Source organism: Gossypium raimondii, chromosome 2 (genome assembly GCF_025698545.1).
Source record: "Gossypium raimondii isolate GPD5lz chromosome 2, ASM2569854v1, whole genome shotgun sequence".
NCBI lineage: Eukaryota > Viridiplantae > Streptophyta > Magnoliopsida > Malvales > Malvaceae > Gossypium > Gossypium raimondii.
In genome coordinates, this window is record NC_068566.1 from 23,688,495 (window position 1) to 23,705,020 (window position 16,526).

Consider the following 16,526-nt stretch of genomic DNA (forward strand, 5'->3'; position numbering starts at 1 on the left):
AATACTATCCTAGACCCAATTAAACCCTAGCCCAAATCGAAATGGCCCAATTTGAAATCTCTAGAAACCCCTAGGGTTTCTGGAACAGTCTGCACCGCAGCTGGGAACTAGGCCTCCGCACATGTTGCACCTCCACGTCATCGTGTCTCCATGCACCTACAAAAGACAAACAAGCAAGCAGCAAAACATAAATAACAACAGCAAAGAAAGGAGCAACAATGTATAACAGATTGACAGTAAATAGGAAGAAAATGTAAAAAAAAATAGGAATTTCGGTATTTTCATTTTTTTTTGTTTCGGCTATAAAAAGAGCTGATCAAAATTTGTAAAGGGGGAACACATACTGAATACAAACAAAAAAGCATTAAAAAATACACATTAGTTTTTCAAAGATGTGATTCTCTGATTTTTTTTTGTTCTCATTTTTTTCTTTGATTTGCTACTTTTTTTCTTTATATATGCGAAAATAATAAAAGAAAAAGGAGAAGGTTCTTACCTTCGTAATTTTTTTCTCGATTAATGAGAAGAGCACCCTTCCTTAAATTTTTCAGTGATTTTAAAAGGATCATATTTTTTAAATTTTTTTCTGAATTTTCAATTTTTTCGACATTAAGAAATAATTAATTGATTAGGTACCAATTTTGGGCATGACAAGGGTGCTAATCCTTCATTGCATGTAACTGACTCCCGAACCCGTTTTTCTTAAATTTCGTAGACCAAAATTATAGTTTTAATAAAATCAAAACGTTTTATCAAAACAATTGAATTGCAAGGTGATCCGATCAAACCTTAAAAAAATGTCGGTGGTGACTCCCGTTTTTTATTTTCAAAATAAAAGTCGACTCAATTTTTGTTTTCAAAAAGTGGTTTCGACAGATTAGGTGGATATTTTTGCTTCATTGGTTTGACTTGGAAATTAGAGATACAAAAGAGACTGAGAATCAAGTGAAGGTAGTCACGATACACTTATTAAAGAAGAATTCCCAAATGAACATCTGTTAGTTGCCACATCATTACCTTGGTATGTTGACATAGTGAACTATTTAGTAAGTGGTGTGTTGCCATCCGATCTGAAAAATGAAAGAAGACAAAAATTCCTTCATGATGCCAAGCACTGTTATTGGGATGAACTTTTCTTCTTTAAACATTGTGCTAATCAAATAATTAGGAAATGTGTCCCTGATAATGAAATACATAGCATTCTAAAACATTGTCATTCAACTCCATATAGAAGAAATTTTGGAGGGATGAGGATTGCAGCCAAAGTAATTTAGTTAGGATTTTATTGGCTAAGTTTCTTCGAGGATGCTAATGAATTCTATTAGTCTTGTGACCGTTGTCAGAGAACAGGGAATCTATCTAAGATCAGACACGAAATGCCATTGCAAAGTATATTGGAGATTGAGTTGTTTGATGTATACGGAATAGAATTTATGGGTCCATTTCCACCTCAGTGGGCAAGGTATACATACTATTAGCAGTGAACTATGTGTCTAAGTGGGTCAAGGTTGTTGCTCTTCCTACCAATGATGCAAGGTCAATAATTAAGTTTTTACACAAGAACATTTTTACAAGATTTAGTACGCCTAGAGCCATTATTAGTGATGAGGGGTCTCATTTTAATGCTTTGTATCGGTATGGGGTGAAACATAACATTGCCACGACATATCACCCCCAAACAAACAAACAAGCTAAAATTTCAAAGAAAAGAAATTAGTTTTTTTTAGAAAATATGGTGAATCCTACTCGTAATGACTGGTCTACTAAGTTGGATAAAGCTTTATAGGCGTATCATACTAGATACAAAACTCCGTTGGGGATGTCACCTTTTAAGCTTGTCTATGGCAAGCCATGTCACCTTCCTGTTGAACTTGGGCACAAAGCATTTTGGGATATTAAGAAGTTGAACATGGATTGGGTCACTGCTGGCCATAAAAGGTTGTTAGAATTGAATGAAATAGAGGAGTTCCGAGCACAAGCATATGAGAATGCTAAGTTGTACAAGGAAAATACCAAGCGTTGATCATGTTGCGACAATTTAAACCTGGACAACAGGTGTTGTTATTTAACTCTAGGCTCAAATTGTTTCCAGGTCAATTAAAGTCTTCGTTGGTCTAGTCCTTTTGAAGTAGCCTAAGTGTATCCTTATGGAGTTGTTAATATCAAGGACTTGAAAATGAGTCATATTTAAAGTTAATGGGCAACGCTTAAAGCACTACTGGGGTGCCCATGTGGATCGAGACAAACACTCCATTGATCTCGGAGATGTTTGAGCGAGCAATTTCTTTTATCTTTCTTTTCTTCAATTGTTTTACTTAATTTTATTTTTAGTACTTATTTACTATTTTTTTCATTTATGTTTTAATTTTTGAAAAATTTTCTACGCTTTTGAGAGGCAGAATAAAAATGTGAACTAAGCAGTTGCGATATTCGGAGTAGTTTGCTGTAGCATTGCGACAAAATGGGTAGTGGACAACGTGAGGTTAACCAGGCAAATAAGTCCAAGGGGAGATTTTTTTTAGTTTGGCCAATTTTGTTATTGGGCGAGCCTATAGAAGGGAAGTTAAACTTTTTGGGATTAGGGAACTTTACATTTCCCCCCAAAATCCTCTTAGTTTTCTTCTTTCCTCCTCCACATCACACAACCTTTCTAGTACGTTTCAATTTTGTTGAACTATCATCACTATCCCCTTATTTTTCTCTCCTCAACTGCCCACATTCTCTATGATTTCTTTCATTCTTCTTCAATAGCTCACGTCAAAACTACCGGGTCTTCAAGGGTTCGTGCTACTCAGCCAAAGACATTCTTTAACGTTATCGCAGCCATAAGATACAATACCAATATCGTAAAGCGGCCTTTTTGTTTTGAGCAAGGGTTCTTGTTTAAAGATGAACCATATGTGAGATACGATGAATTTGTATCTTTAATACTAGAAAAACATGAGTGGAATTTTTTTTGGTTGCACCTTGAAGATGTTTTAGGAAAATTTGTTTGAGAGTTTTAAGCATATGATAACTCTCTAGATTCCCCTTTTATCTATGTAAGAGGTACGTCTGTTCCTTTTGATGAAGACCATATTAATGCACAGTTTGGTATTACAAGTATACAGGACGAACACACGTCGTTTTCTGAAAGTATTACTATTGAGGGGTTAAACCATATATTAGAGGATTTATGTATTGAGGGCACACGATGGACTGTTTCCAGCTAGGAATGTTATATTGTCCAGAGGGCTTTGTTGAAGCCCATTGGGAAGATTTGGTATCATTTTTTGAGAAGTTGACTTATGCCGTCTACACATAATACCATTGTTTTGAAAGAACGAATGCTTTTGCTGCACTCCATTATAAAAGGGAGAAAGATTAATATCGGGAGGATCATTTTTCAAGAAGAACAAAGGTGTGCTGAGAAGAACGTGGGTAGGTTAAATTTTCCCTCACTTATTACTGCCCTATGTCGAATTGCCCAAGTCCATCTCAATGAGGAGGATATTACCCCTAACAAAGATGGACTGAATAGGACCATATTTGCCAAGATCCAAGGCACATATGCTACCAGGGCAACTCAGCATAGCCATGCCACCACCTCCTCTTTTGTGCATACTCCCACGATAGTACCTCCAGTTTCTTGTAGCTCTCTTGAACAATGAATATTGAACTTCTTGAAGCATTTAGAGCAGAGATGTCCCTTTTTGAAATCTAATAGTTTCACCTGACTGAGGAGATGGCACAGGCCAAACAACAGTAAGTTGAATATTGGGCTTATTTGAAGAGTAGGGATTTGGATCTAAGGAAATCTCTTCAAAATAATTTTATGAAGCCAATGCCAAAATTTCCTCTCTTCCCAGTCACCTTGCTCCTATTTACTAATGTTGCTAAGGAGCCCACTCAAGTTGCTACTAAAGCACTCACTCAACCTGCTACCGAGGCACCTACTCAAACTGCTACTTAAGAGCCCAAAAAGACGGCATCCCTAAATGTTGAAAAGGAGAAAGAATGAGAAAAGGATGATACTGCCACCAGTGCCACCACCAAAGGAAAAGACCTTGTTCCACCTTCGTCACCAGCTCTCGTATCTGCATAGGACTGTGACATTAATTGTCTGATCGATGAGTTAATGGAGATTGACAATGAGGGGAAAGAAATGACCCCTAAAAATAGGAAACAGCGGTACAAGGTCAGTACCCAAAAATTCACTCGTCTGGCAGAATGAGGTATCTACATGCTAGTCTAAGCCAGCTAAGTTTTTTCTCTCTTTCATGCATCTTGCATCTCATTTCCTTGTGTCATGGCATTTGTTGCATACATTTCTCTTTTTAGTTGTTCTCTTATATATTTGTCATACATTGAAGGCAATGCATCCCTTAGGTTTGGAGGTGTGTTGTGCATTTAGGTTGCATTTTATATTTAGTATGTATAACCACTTTAGTACAATCGTTTTAGTTCAATTGAATCTGTTTTGCCACAAAAATGTAACTATTATGTATTATTTGTCTATGAGGAGTACAATTTTGTACTTATGATGCTTAATGATGAACTTAGATTTTTCAATACACCTTGAACAAGTGATAGTGGATTAGGTGAATTTAGCTTACGATTGGTTGCTTGGAAAATTAATTCCTAAAACTTAGATGTTCTATACTCAGTTTTTTTCAGGTTGTAGTGAGTATCTTCTAATGAACTTAAGGTCTTTTGAAACCAAATTCAGCCATTTTACCTTGACATTATTAACTAAAGGATAGTAGGCACTCCAATGCTTAGAATTGCAGAATAGGTCAACACCACTTTGTTTGCTCCCTCGTGTTGTTGATTAGAAAGGTGAGTTTAAGTAAGAGTGTGTAATAAAAAGTAAATAAATTAGGGACACTCCGCTATAAAAATGGGCTGAGTAGCTAAGGAGGTAGTTGTTTGCTCCATCCATCTTTTAAGTCAAAAGCCTTAGCTTCAAGAGTGATTTCTTTCTAAATTGTGACATGAATGAGTACTAGGTAATTTGGTGTATGCTCCATTGTGATTATCAAGTTAAAGAATTTTGTGACATGCTAAATCCCCTAATATACATATATTTTATTTAAAAAAAGTGAGCTTGTACAAGTATGCTTAGAGCAGAAGTGACCTGAGTTTGGGTAACAAATGAACTGAGTAAGTTAGGAGATATTTGCAATGGCCAGAACATATATGAAACTTAGAAAATCTTATTTTTAGGGAGCAATTTTCTACACTACCTTTATTAAATCAAACCTTTGAAACTCGAACAGGTTTTTAGTGAGAGAAGATGGCTGAGAACTGATGCATACATTGGTCTTCGAATAGATTAAAAGTACAAGATAGGTACATGCACTGGCAATACTATTGCATACACACATTTATGCACATTTTGCTTGAGGACAAGAAATAACTTAGGTTTTAGGGTGTGATAACTCTTGAAAAGAGTTATATTTTAGGACATTTTATTAGTACTTTTATCATTTGCACTAGGAACTTGGATTGTGTTTACATGTTAGATACTTTTCATTGCATGTAAAAGGGTTGTGTTTGGTGGTTTGGCAAGTACAAGCTAGGGAGAAAGAAATAAAGGAGTAAAGGTTTGTCGGGGAAAAAGGTTTGACAGTTTGTCACCTTGAATGCCATGGCAATTCAAGAGGATGACCGAGTCAACATTCAACGCATATCAATCTCAGCCCAACTCTACTTGTACCAGAAAAATTTGCCTAAAAAAAAAAGAGGGTGTTGTGCGCTGCTGGAGTTGCCTTAGGATGAAATGCTTATAAAAAGCTAAAGGAGGAAGCCCTAAGGGAAGGAGAGAGAGAGCCAAACGCAACAATAGAGGGTATTGGTTGAGTAGAGACAGGAAAGAGGAACCCGAATACAGTCTTTCTCAGCCACCACAGAACACTGTGCTGCTAGAGAGCAGATTGATTTGGCGACAACCACCTTCTGAAGTTCTTACTTTATTTCTTAATCTGTTCTTTTATGAATTAATTTGATCAAACCGGTGTTGGATGTTATTTCAAACTTGAATTTTAATCACCAATCCATGAGCTAAATTTCATAGGGTTGGGATTACATGATGAAACTTTTTTTTTCTATAATGGTTGAAGCATATATTTTATTTAATCTACCGTTTCATTGAATTGTTTTTATTTTCTAAATGTATGCGTATATTATCTAGACATAGATGAATCTGTAGTGTGCTCATAAACTAAATCGAATTCTAAAAAAGTTAGATTAATTGGATCAAAATTGAATGATACAAGTGAGTATTCGACCGAATACTCATAGCAGACTTTAGACATAGAGTAGCGTTTGTATAGAATGAAGAAAAAACAGTGCAGGGTACCATGATAAGGCTTGTAGACATATACCAGGTAACTTGAGACCTTGCTCTCGAAAAAAGCATATCACTTTAGGTTTCTTCTAAGCACTAGATTAAGTACAATTATGCTGAGACATTACTGAAAGTAAGGATAGATTCTTAGTAGTCCCAACCTTCCAAATCAACATCATAGACCTTCAACTCATTGTCGCAGCATCTTTGCCATATCATTCTTAGTTATTTATTTGTTCACTTGATTATTCTCGTAATTGCCATTGCATTTTTATTCTTGATTTGCCTTAGCATTTTCCAATATTAGTCAGTATACATTTTGAACTTATCCTTATTATTTCAATTTATCACTGCATACTTAACTCGGTTTTGCCATAACATTTATCATTATCATAACTTGACCATTTCTATACCTAACCCGACCCTTGTGGAGATGATCTCACTTATCACTTTATTACTTGATTCGATGTTTATTCTTGCACAATTCTCATATCATATTCATACGCGACAATAACTCATTACAAGTTCCAAATGTGAAAATTCTCATAAAAGAAAATAATAAATCTAGATGGTCATATATTGAAGGCGGGTGCCCTAAAAGAGACCCAAGACATAACTAATAAGTAAAATTCCAGAAGGATTCAGGTACCTGAAACTGAAGATTAAAATAGTGAAAATAAGATATATTGATAAGTTATGTCAATTTAAGAAAATGTCGAACCAATAATAAAAGTGGTTGACAATGGTTTTGCATGCAATATTATTGTTGAAATAATGAAATAAAATGATGGTCTTGAATATATCTATTGAGAAATATAGATATGGAATAAATTGGTCAAAATAGAAAGACGCAAGTCAATTACAATTAAATTTGTGGAGTTTTGGACTAGTAGTCCAAATATCTAAATGTATAAAGCCGATAAGGGTGCAAATGAAGTAGTTTTGCAAAATAGAATAAAATATTAAATTTTGCTAAATAAAATATTAAATTTTGCTAAGTCCCGACAATAATTTTGAAAAGGTATAATATTCTTTTGTGGTGGATGCAATAACCTTTAGATATATTATTAAACTAAAATTTACGAAGATTTAACTTGTCTAATGATTGTTGTTACAACCTTTTATGAATCACTATATAGTAAAGTTTATATTAAAATCCTTGAAGGATTTAGAATGCCAAAAGCGTATTAAAATTATCGAGAAAATCTTCATTTATATGAATTGAAATAATTGAACATATGTTGTAATTTGACGTAGTCAATATTAGTTGAAAGATGATTATAAAATGATCCAAAATTCCTATTTGTATTTTTATAGTGGGATCATGATTAATGTTTGTTATGATTATTATTATTGAAACTCTTGAAGAGATCAAAATATATTTCCCTCAAAATTTTCCCTCACTCATGACTTTCAAAAAAATGTTGATATAAATGCTTAGCAAATACATTCAAATGGTCATTTGAAATGCTAGTATTCAAGATTGAATACATAGAATATGAGATATTATGTGATGTTTTCATGAGGGAGAGTAAATACGCACTGTACTCCTTTTCCTTTAACCGAGGTTTTGTTCCATTGAGTTTTTTTTGTAAGGTTTTAATGAGGCAACATATTATGCGTATCATAGATATGTGTACTCTTTTTCCTTCATTAGGAATTTTTTTTTCCCACAGGGTTTTTATCTTAGTAAGTTTTAACGAGACATATTATCTACTAATGGATATCCAAGGGGGAGTGTTATGAATATCTTATTAAGTGGATGTCCATCAAGATCAAGATAAGTTTTGATATGCTTTAAATTCTAATGGTCATTAGAAGTAGATCTCTACTTCATTTATACTTCTTATGCCTATAAATAGAGACTTTGGAGAAACTTTATAAATATTTTCATTGATCAATAAAATACACTCTCTCTTTGCTCTCCCATTCTCTTTATGTCTTTTAGTTTATAACATAAAATTAATACTTACTTTTTTTTCTCAGGATTTAACTTTGATTAAATGTTTGGTTTTGAAATTCTATCTATTGCTTTACCAATATTTAAAATTATTTTTTGTTAAAAGATTAAATTTCATATGTCAATAAATTAAAAAGTTAGACTGTTGACCTCAGTGAGAAACTTAAGATATATACTATGATTTGCATGAACGTAAGGTAACTCCAAAAATAGAAAAAAAAAATAAAAGAAGAAAAACTTGCATCGTTGTATCGTTTGTCCCTCCAGATGTCAGGGCTTTTAGGGGTTGTAGGGGACGAACAAGTCATCCTTTGAATCATAAAGGAGAGAATTATGGTTCCCGCTCTGACTTTTTTTAGGCAAGATATCAAAATACAGAGTCAAGATGTTGTCAATTTACAGGAGTATTTCGTGGATTTTAACATGTAGTCTATTATAAACATTGTAATGCAAAGATCTATAGCCACATCATCACATTATTTGTTAAAAAAGACATTTACGCTGATTGTACGGTCTACTTGTGACTCTCAGTAATCTAACCACAAAATTTATCCCATAAAAATTTCAAAAGAAAATGATTTTGACACAAAATTTGGAAATTATTCTGTTGGGATTAAGAAGAAAATAATTCATTGGTTCAATCACTCTTTGATTCCTTCATTGAAACAAGAAAGAAGGGAAGAACATTGTAAGGTTCATACAATTTGCTTATTACATTGTTCTCTGCATCATTTTTTTTTATAGTTAGTTCTCTGCGTCATTAAGCCATTTTGGTATGACAATTTTCTTTCAGGGTAGTCATGCTTTTCTTGCATACAATCATAATAAGGCTCAAATTATCAGTGTAAAAGCATCTTGTTGACTGTAACGTATGCAAACGGTTGCACACAATGAACAAAGAGCAAAGTGGTGTTCTGAAGGCATGGGAGGCCACCGTGCGCAAAACACATGCTGCCAAAAAGCGCGCAAACAGCATTTTCGGGACAATAACTATGGCAAATGCAACGGATGATGATCTTGAAAATAATAATGATAAAAGTGATAATATATCCGGGGAGCCATACTTAGTAGAGAAAATTCTACCAAACGGGGATTATTATACCGGGCAGTGGTATGATAATTTTCCCGAGGGACAAGGGAAATATTTATGGACCGATGGTTGCATGTACTTAGGAGAGTGGCATAGGGGCAAAACTATGGGCAAAGGAAGGTTTAGTTGGCCATCCGGTGCTACTTATGAAGGGGAGTTCAAAAGTGGATATATTGATGGGATTGGTATATATACTGGACCTAGCGGCGATACATATAAGGGGCAATGGGTGATGAACTTTAAGCATGGTCATGGCATAAGGTTCTATCCGAATGGAGATTGGTATGATGGGGAATGGCGTCGTGGTTTGCAAGAAGGGCTTGGGAAATATCAATGGCAAAATGAAAACCATTATATAGGAGAGTGGAAGAATGGTATGATTTGTGGAACCGGTACTTTTGTATGGAGCAATGAGAATAAATATGACGGTCAGTGGGAAGATGGTATGCCAAAAGGAAATGGAACTTATTATTGGTCAGATGGAAGCTTTTATGTGGGTAATTGGAGTAAGGATCCGGATGAGCAAAATGGGACATACTATCCTTCAGAGTCCTCCCAGGCTGCAAATCTTGAATGGGATCCTCAAACTGTCTATATTGAGTTGGCTGATTGTAAGATTTGCCCAAGCGAAAATGTTTCGATTATGCCATCCCAAAAAGTATTGGCATGGTATTCAGCAAAGACTGATGATAATCCAAGGAGGTTGTCGATTGATGGGAGGGTAAGCGTAGGCATAGAAAGGCCAGATAAAATGCATATGTGGGAGAGTGATGATGATAGTACTGATTTAACGGAAGTGAGGAGAGATTTGGATTCTGAGTTATTATGTGTTCAAGTTCAACATCAACATGATGATACAAATCCTAAGTTTAACCTCGAATTACCATTGAAAGTGCCAAAACTGGGAAAAAGACCAGGTGAAACAATATCTAGAGGGCACAAGAACTATGAACTTATGCTCAATCTACAATTGGGAATCAGGTGCCATTCTCTATCTTTATATTTTTCTATTTTAAATTTGATCTTTTTATCGTATCCAACAATATTATAGATGTTTAAATAATTTTCTAACCACTTTAACCAAATTGTACCTAACAAGGCAACAAAATATACTTGTAAATCGGTATGTCTTTCAAGTTCTTCTGGAAGACTATAGAACAACTTTTATGGTACATATACTTGTAAATAACTATTTACATGAATTCTAACTGAGTATGATGGAATGAAACAATAATACTTAATCATGCTAAAAATTGCTCTGCAAAAGTGCGGAGGGTTTGAGCAGTTGATCCTTCAAATTTTATTTGATGAGAATTTTCAAAAATAAATTAAAACTTTTGAGGACTTGCGGATTTCTGAAAATTTTAAAGTTTAATTAAAATTTCAAAATTTTTTGAAGAGATTTAAATAAAATTTTAAAACAATTGAAGAATTTAATGATAATTTTCCATATTTTGGAGGGACAGTCCCATGGCTCTTCTACCCACCCTTGTTGGAAACCTTGTTTCTTATTAAAAGTGAAAATTTTGAAAACATGAAAATTAAAAAATGATCCGGTGTATATAATTTAGTTAGCTAAAGCATTTAGGGCTGTTAGTTATTCTATGTTAGTCCATTTAGGTTTTTGACTTAAGAGATTTCACATCCAATAGGTGCCACATATATTAGAAGTACAATATCATTTTACTAAATGCTGCTTTTGTATTGCTCTACTCTTTTTATTACATAAAAAAAAAATCATATGATTTACTCACATGCATATTTTATTTAATATTATTGAATCAATTGATTCAAAAGTTGGATCAGAGATTGGAAGTCTAATGATTTGATTGACCATATATTCCATAAATTTGTGTCATACCTTTACTTTAATGAGAATTACAGATAATAAAATTATACTAAAGAACAAATGATTTAAAAACATTTTATACTCTGTAATCTATCTATTTATTTTTTACTAGATATGTAAATATTCCTTTTTGTTTTTGGCAAAATTTTTTTACTATTTCTAACATAAATCTTGATAAACCAATATGAAGAACATCCTTATTCTCCTTTTCTACTAATTTTACATGAAATTACTTTATGCTTTATTATCAATATTTTCTTTCCTAATTATATCAAAATTAGATCATCTAGTAATCATATGCGAATTTGTCACATTAACATTGTCGGGAGAGATGACACAGGCATTCTGTTGGAAGACCTGCTCCAGCAACGTCTCTTGATCTAAAGGCGGCAGCTTTTGATCCCAAAGAGAAAATTTGGACAAGATTTCCTACAGAAGGCAGCAAGTACACTCCACCGCATCAATCTTGTGAATTTAAATGGAAGGATTATTGTCCGGTAGTTTTTAGGTAAGGCATTATATACATTATTGATATTCTTTTTAATGCATGCATATTTGGCAAGTAATTTTTAAAAAGAAGTGAACAAAATTATTATAAATTATGATCTTTTACAATAAATACCAAAATCAAAGTTTTGTCTTTTTTAGTGTACCTTTCTTGATGTCAATAGTAGTTGGAGATTTTCAGATTCTCATCTAAAATTCCTTAAGATCATGCGTGCTAAATGACTGCATATCACCGTATGTATAAAGGGCTTTGAGGAAGTTGTTCAAGGTGGACCCTGCAGATTACATGATATCTATATGTGGAAATGGTGCACTAAGAGAACTATCTTCCCCCGGTAAAAGTGGGAGCTTTTTTTACTTGACAGAGGATGATCGATATATGATAAAAACAATGAAGAAGTCAGAAGTGAAAGTAAGTTATGTACTTTCACATCTATTATAGTTTGAAAGTAATGTTGATTATTGCCGATCCAAGTTAATAACTACACTTGCTTTGTTCTATAGGTGTTTATAAGGATGCTTTTTGCATATTATAATCATGTTCGATCCTTTGAAAACACTTTGGTCATTAAATATTATGGGTTGCACTGCGTAAAGTTAACTGGGCCGATTCAAAGAAAGGTCAGTACAATTAAAATTTATTTTGTTAAAGTGTATTGACAAAGAAAAAATAAGTAATAAACTTTTAATGAACTTATTTTAGTAAAGAAAGTTGCATAAATTGATGTTGTAACTGTTGTAAGAAATCATTTTTAATAAACTATAACAATCTTTTAAAGGATGCAATTGATAGGCTTGACAATCCAGGTACGATTCATTATTATGGGAAACCTTTTACGTTCCGAGTATACAATTCATAGACGCTTTGATTTAAAAGGATCTTCTCTAGGACGCATAACAGATAAGTCTGAGTCTGAGATCGACAGTACTACAATACTTAAGGACCTTGATTTGAATTTCATATTCAAACTCGAAAAAGCTTGGTTTGAAGAGTTTTGCTGGTAAAGTACAATTTCTTCTTTTTGTTTTCAAACTGATTTATTCCAGTAGCTCGAGGCTAAAGTAACGAAGCATATTGAGTAATTATGTAGCACCTAATTCTTGTTATCATTTTTTTTCTTTAATTTTACTTCATACTCCTATCATCCATGAATAAAAAACTAATTTAGTATTGCTTTAAAGTTTTCCTCCTTCACCAACTGCATTAATTTTTTTTTTTGTTTTTACTAACAGGCAAATAGATAGGGATTGTGAGTTTCTTGAACAGGAGAGGACCATGGACTACAGTCTTCTGGTGGGCATTCATTTTAAGGAAATATCAGCCAATGGAGAATTCGTTCCTTGCGGAAGGCGAAGTTCATCTGGTTATCTTTTATTTTATAATACTCATTTTTTTTTCCTTTTAGGTTAATTAAGTGCATACTTCTCCACTCGTAACTTTTTCTTTTGATTTATATGTTTCATTTCTCTATTGTAGGAAATTATGAGAATGAATCAACTCCACCAGATATGGAGGAACATTTTCTAGATCCTAAAAGGTAAATAATATCTCTCTCACTCTCTCTCTCTTATATTCCAGTTTTCTTGTCTGAATCATGCCATAGTTCTTCATAGCTAATTTAGTTTTAAAAAGTTATCCATTAGCATGTACATGATTATAGTAAACGAAAGTTTTACCAAAGATAAAGATATTATATTAATCATTCATTACTATGAAAACAAATAGAAATCATTTCAAGCATCACATATTTAACAACAAAGGGGAATTTCAGAGAAACTACTTTCTACTTCGTACTTAGTATCATTCGAAGAGAGGAAGATTTAATTTGCATTTGTATATTAAGAACCAAATGAACTTGCAGGTGGGGTACCATAAAGTTGGGTGCTAACATGCCAGCAAAAGTAGAAAGAACTATAAGAAAACCCAAATCGGTATTTCACCTTGTAGGAGAACAAACAGGGGAGTGTTATGAAGTCATAATGTTTTTTGGCATAATTGACATACTACAAGATTATGATATTACCAAGAGGCTTGAGCATGCATATAAATCCATTCAATATGACCCTACTTCTATATCAGCTGTGGATCCGAAGCAGTATTCTAAACGATTTCGAGATTTTATATTTAAAGTTTTTTGTGAAGATACTTAAAAATTTATATATTCCCTAAGTGTGTGGATGGAGCTAGATTTAATGATTTATGGGAAGCCCCAATTAACGCAATTTTTGTTGTAGCCATTGTTATCAACAACGTGTCTTGTAACTAAATTTAGCACCAATTATTGGTGTTTGAATTATTTTTCCAGCCTTCATTTATTTATTGGATTCAATTAAGACAATGTCACGTTTTTACGTGAACTTGTAGAGTATATAGTAGAAAAAGAAAAGGTTTAAATTTGCAAATATAAATCTATATTTGTTGTACTATATACATTTGGCTTAATTATAAAATTGGCTCCAAACTATATTTTTTCTCATTTAATTATTTAACTTCTTTTGATAAAATTAGTATTTAATTTATCAATTTCAAAAGGTGTACGACATCTGATAAAAGCATAACACATATTGTGTTCTTATTGGATGAGATAATAATTTTGGATAAAATGAAATAAAATTATAGTTTAGATACTATTTTGATAAAAAATTTAGTACCTAAAAATATATATATAATTTAAGTAACAATTATATATTTAAGCTTATATCCTTTTAACAATTAATAAAGCGAATTTCATGTTTGGATTTAATTTTTGAACAAAAGAAGTTGAGCAATAAGAAAGAATTGACTAATGAAGTACCATAATTCATCCTTATAGTTGCTTTATTCACCAATTAAAATTTTTCAAAGCATAGATTTAGTTTGATAGTATAGAATTAATGCATGTGATGCATAAACAACTCATGCTTTAAATTGCAATTTATAATTGAATGGAGGACAATTAAAATTCTTAAAATAAGAAATGATAAATATTTTCAAAATTTTAGGGAGTATTTGTTAATACTCTTTTAGCATTATGTTAATTTGCAACAGTATTGTAAACGTCGAGTTTCGTATTTGTTGTTAGCTGTTGTATGAAAAATTAAATTAAAAATAAAAATTTAAGTGTTGGTTTTTTACTAAAATTTAAAATATTAAATTTATATTAAATTTTTTGATAAATTAATCAAATTAAGTATCGAATATAATTATGTTGTTTTATAAAATAAAATTTATTTATAAATTATGCATTTCTTAAACTTATTTTTATTGATATAGTATTTTATTTTCTATAATTTTGGATAAAAAATTAAATATAATAATTTGAATACTTCACTCTTTTCATGAAAAATTGATCATCTATTTCAAATATAAATTCTTTTAAAAATAAAACCAACTTGACATTTTCAATATTAAGTGGTAAGTAGGTCTTATTCAATACTTTTTGTCTAAAAATTTGTATTAAGTAAAAAGTTAATAGGCTCATCAGACACATAAAAAGAATTAAAATAAAGATAAAGATGGACACAAGAATTGGTTATGTAATTTGAAAACATTTCCCATGTCTTTGAAGTATTTGTCTAGAGTGTAATCGACAATTAATAAATAGTGCAAGAAGTGATTTAAGTTTAACTTACTTAACTAGTTGTAACATCACTAGTATACACAAAATTAGGATTGTTATAACACCCTTCACTCAATCCAACAACTAATGCGGATGAGAGACGCTACCAAAGCATGAGTAAACAAAATTTTTTGAAATAATTTAAGATTTAGACTTAAAAATATTTTTATAAAATCACCGATCCAATTTTAGGAAAATCAAAAGACTTCAGAAAGAATTTAAATTTACTTTGAAGTGATTTGAAGGTGTCCGAGATCCAGAACGGACCTTGAAAAGTGAAAACAACTTAAAACATTGCAGTGGCATTGGGCAAGCACTGTGGTTGCAACACAAGTAGGGCTCTTTGATAATGTGCCATCCCACAACCGACTCGGTCATTGGATTTGAATGCAAGCTATCACACTCATTGTCAAAGCAACTCAGACTTTCTTCGTTCATTAATCAAGTAAATGAATTAAGTTCTAAAATGTTTTTGAAGAATTATAGAAAGTAGATAAATTTATTTTTAAGACTTTAAAATTATATTGAACTTAATTATAATCAATTTCTAAGTGTCCAAAGGTTTTTGGGACCAAGTATGGGTCTCAAAGGATTCAAAAGCACTAAAATAGTGCAAGGACCTTGTCAAAGACCTAAGTATCAGTACCCGTGGCCTTAGGTTTTGGTACCTAGCCCTATTATTATAGAAATTTTCATTCTGGCAAGCTAGGCATCGATACCTAGAGAAAAGGTATCAGACCTTGGGTCCTTGCATTTGAAAATTAGCCTTGTAATTACCTTCTTTTGACACATACATGTGCTTGATGTTAATTTACACCTATAGGGCATAAAAACCAAGTTCGGAAAACCTAAACTGCATACCAAAACACTTTCAAAATGCTAGACATAAACAAGCCACAACAATATAGAAATCAAACCATCATGCTAGCTTAATCATCAACGAAGCCATCTAACAACCTAGTCATACACATCTTATATCTAGTTCATTCATCAACCAAATCAACACATATACATAAACATTCAAACATGTACATCACACGTGATTAACTTAAGTTACAAAATGTAAAACCTCACATCTGACCCAACCGCCAAATCTGAGATATGAGATGTCACATTCGTTGCTAGAGTAACTACAATTTCATTTGAATATTTAAAAGAAAAAACATGCAAATGATTAAGCTTTTATATCTTCT

General features: G+C 32.5%; 1 protein-coding gene across 1 annotated transcript; it reads left to right on the plus strand.

Annotated features, from left to right (window-relative positions):
• The first annotated feature begins 9,178 nt into the window (after nucleotides 1-9,178).
• LOC105788327 (phosphatidylinositol 4-phosphate 5-kinase 4) lies at nucleotides 9,179-14,064 on the plus strand. Its single transcript, XM_012615174.2, has 8 exons — nucleotides 9,179-10,359; nucleotides 11,568-11,735; nucleotides 11,981-12,146; nucleotides 12,239-12,355; nucleotides 12,542-12,735; nucleotides 12,968-13,098; nucleotides 13,212-13,272; nucleotides 13,597-14,064. Exons 1-8 carry the CDS (start codon nucleotides 9,179-9,181, stop codon nucleotides 13,883-13,885), a joined length of 2,307 nt encoding a protein of 768 aa, XP_012470628.1. The 3' UTR covers nucleotides 13,886-14,064.
• The last annotated feature ends 2,462 nt before the right edge of the window (nucleotides 14,065-16,526 follow it).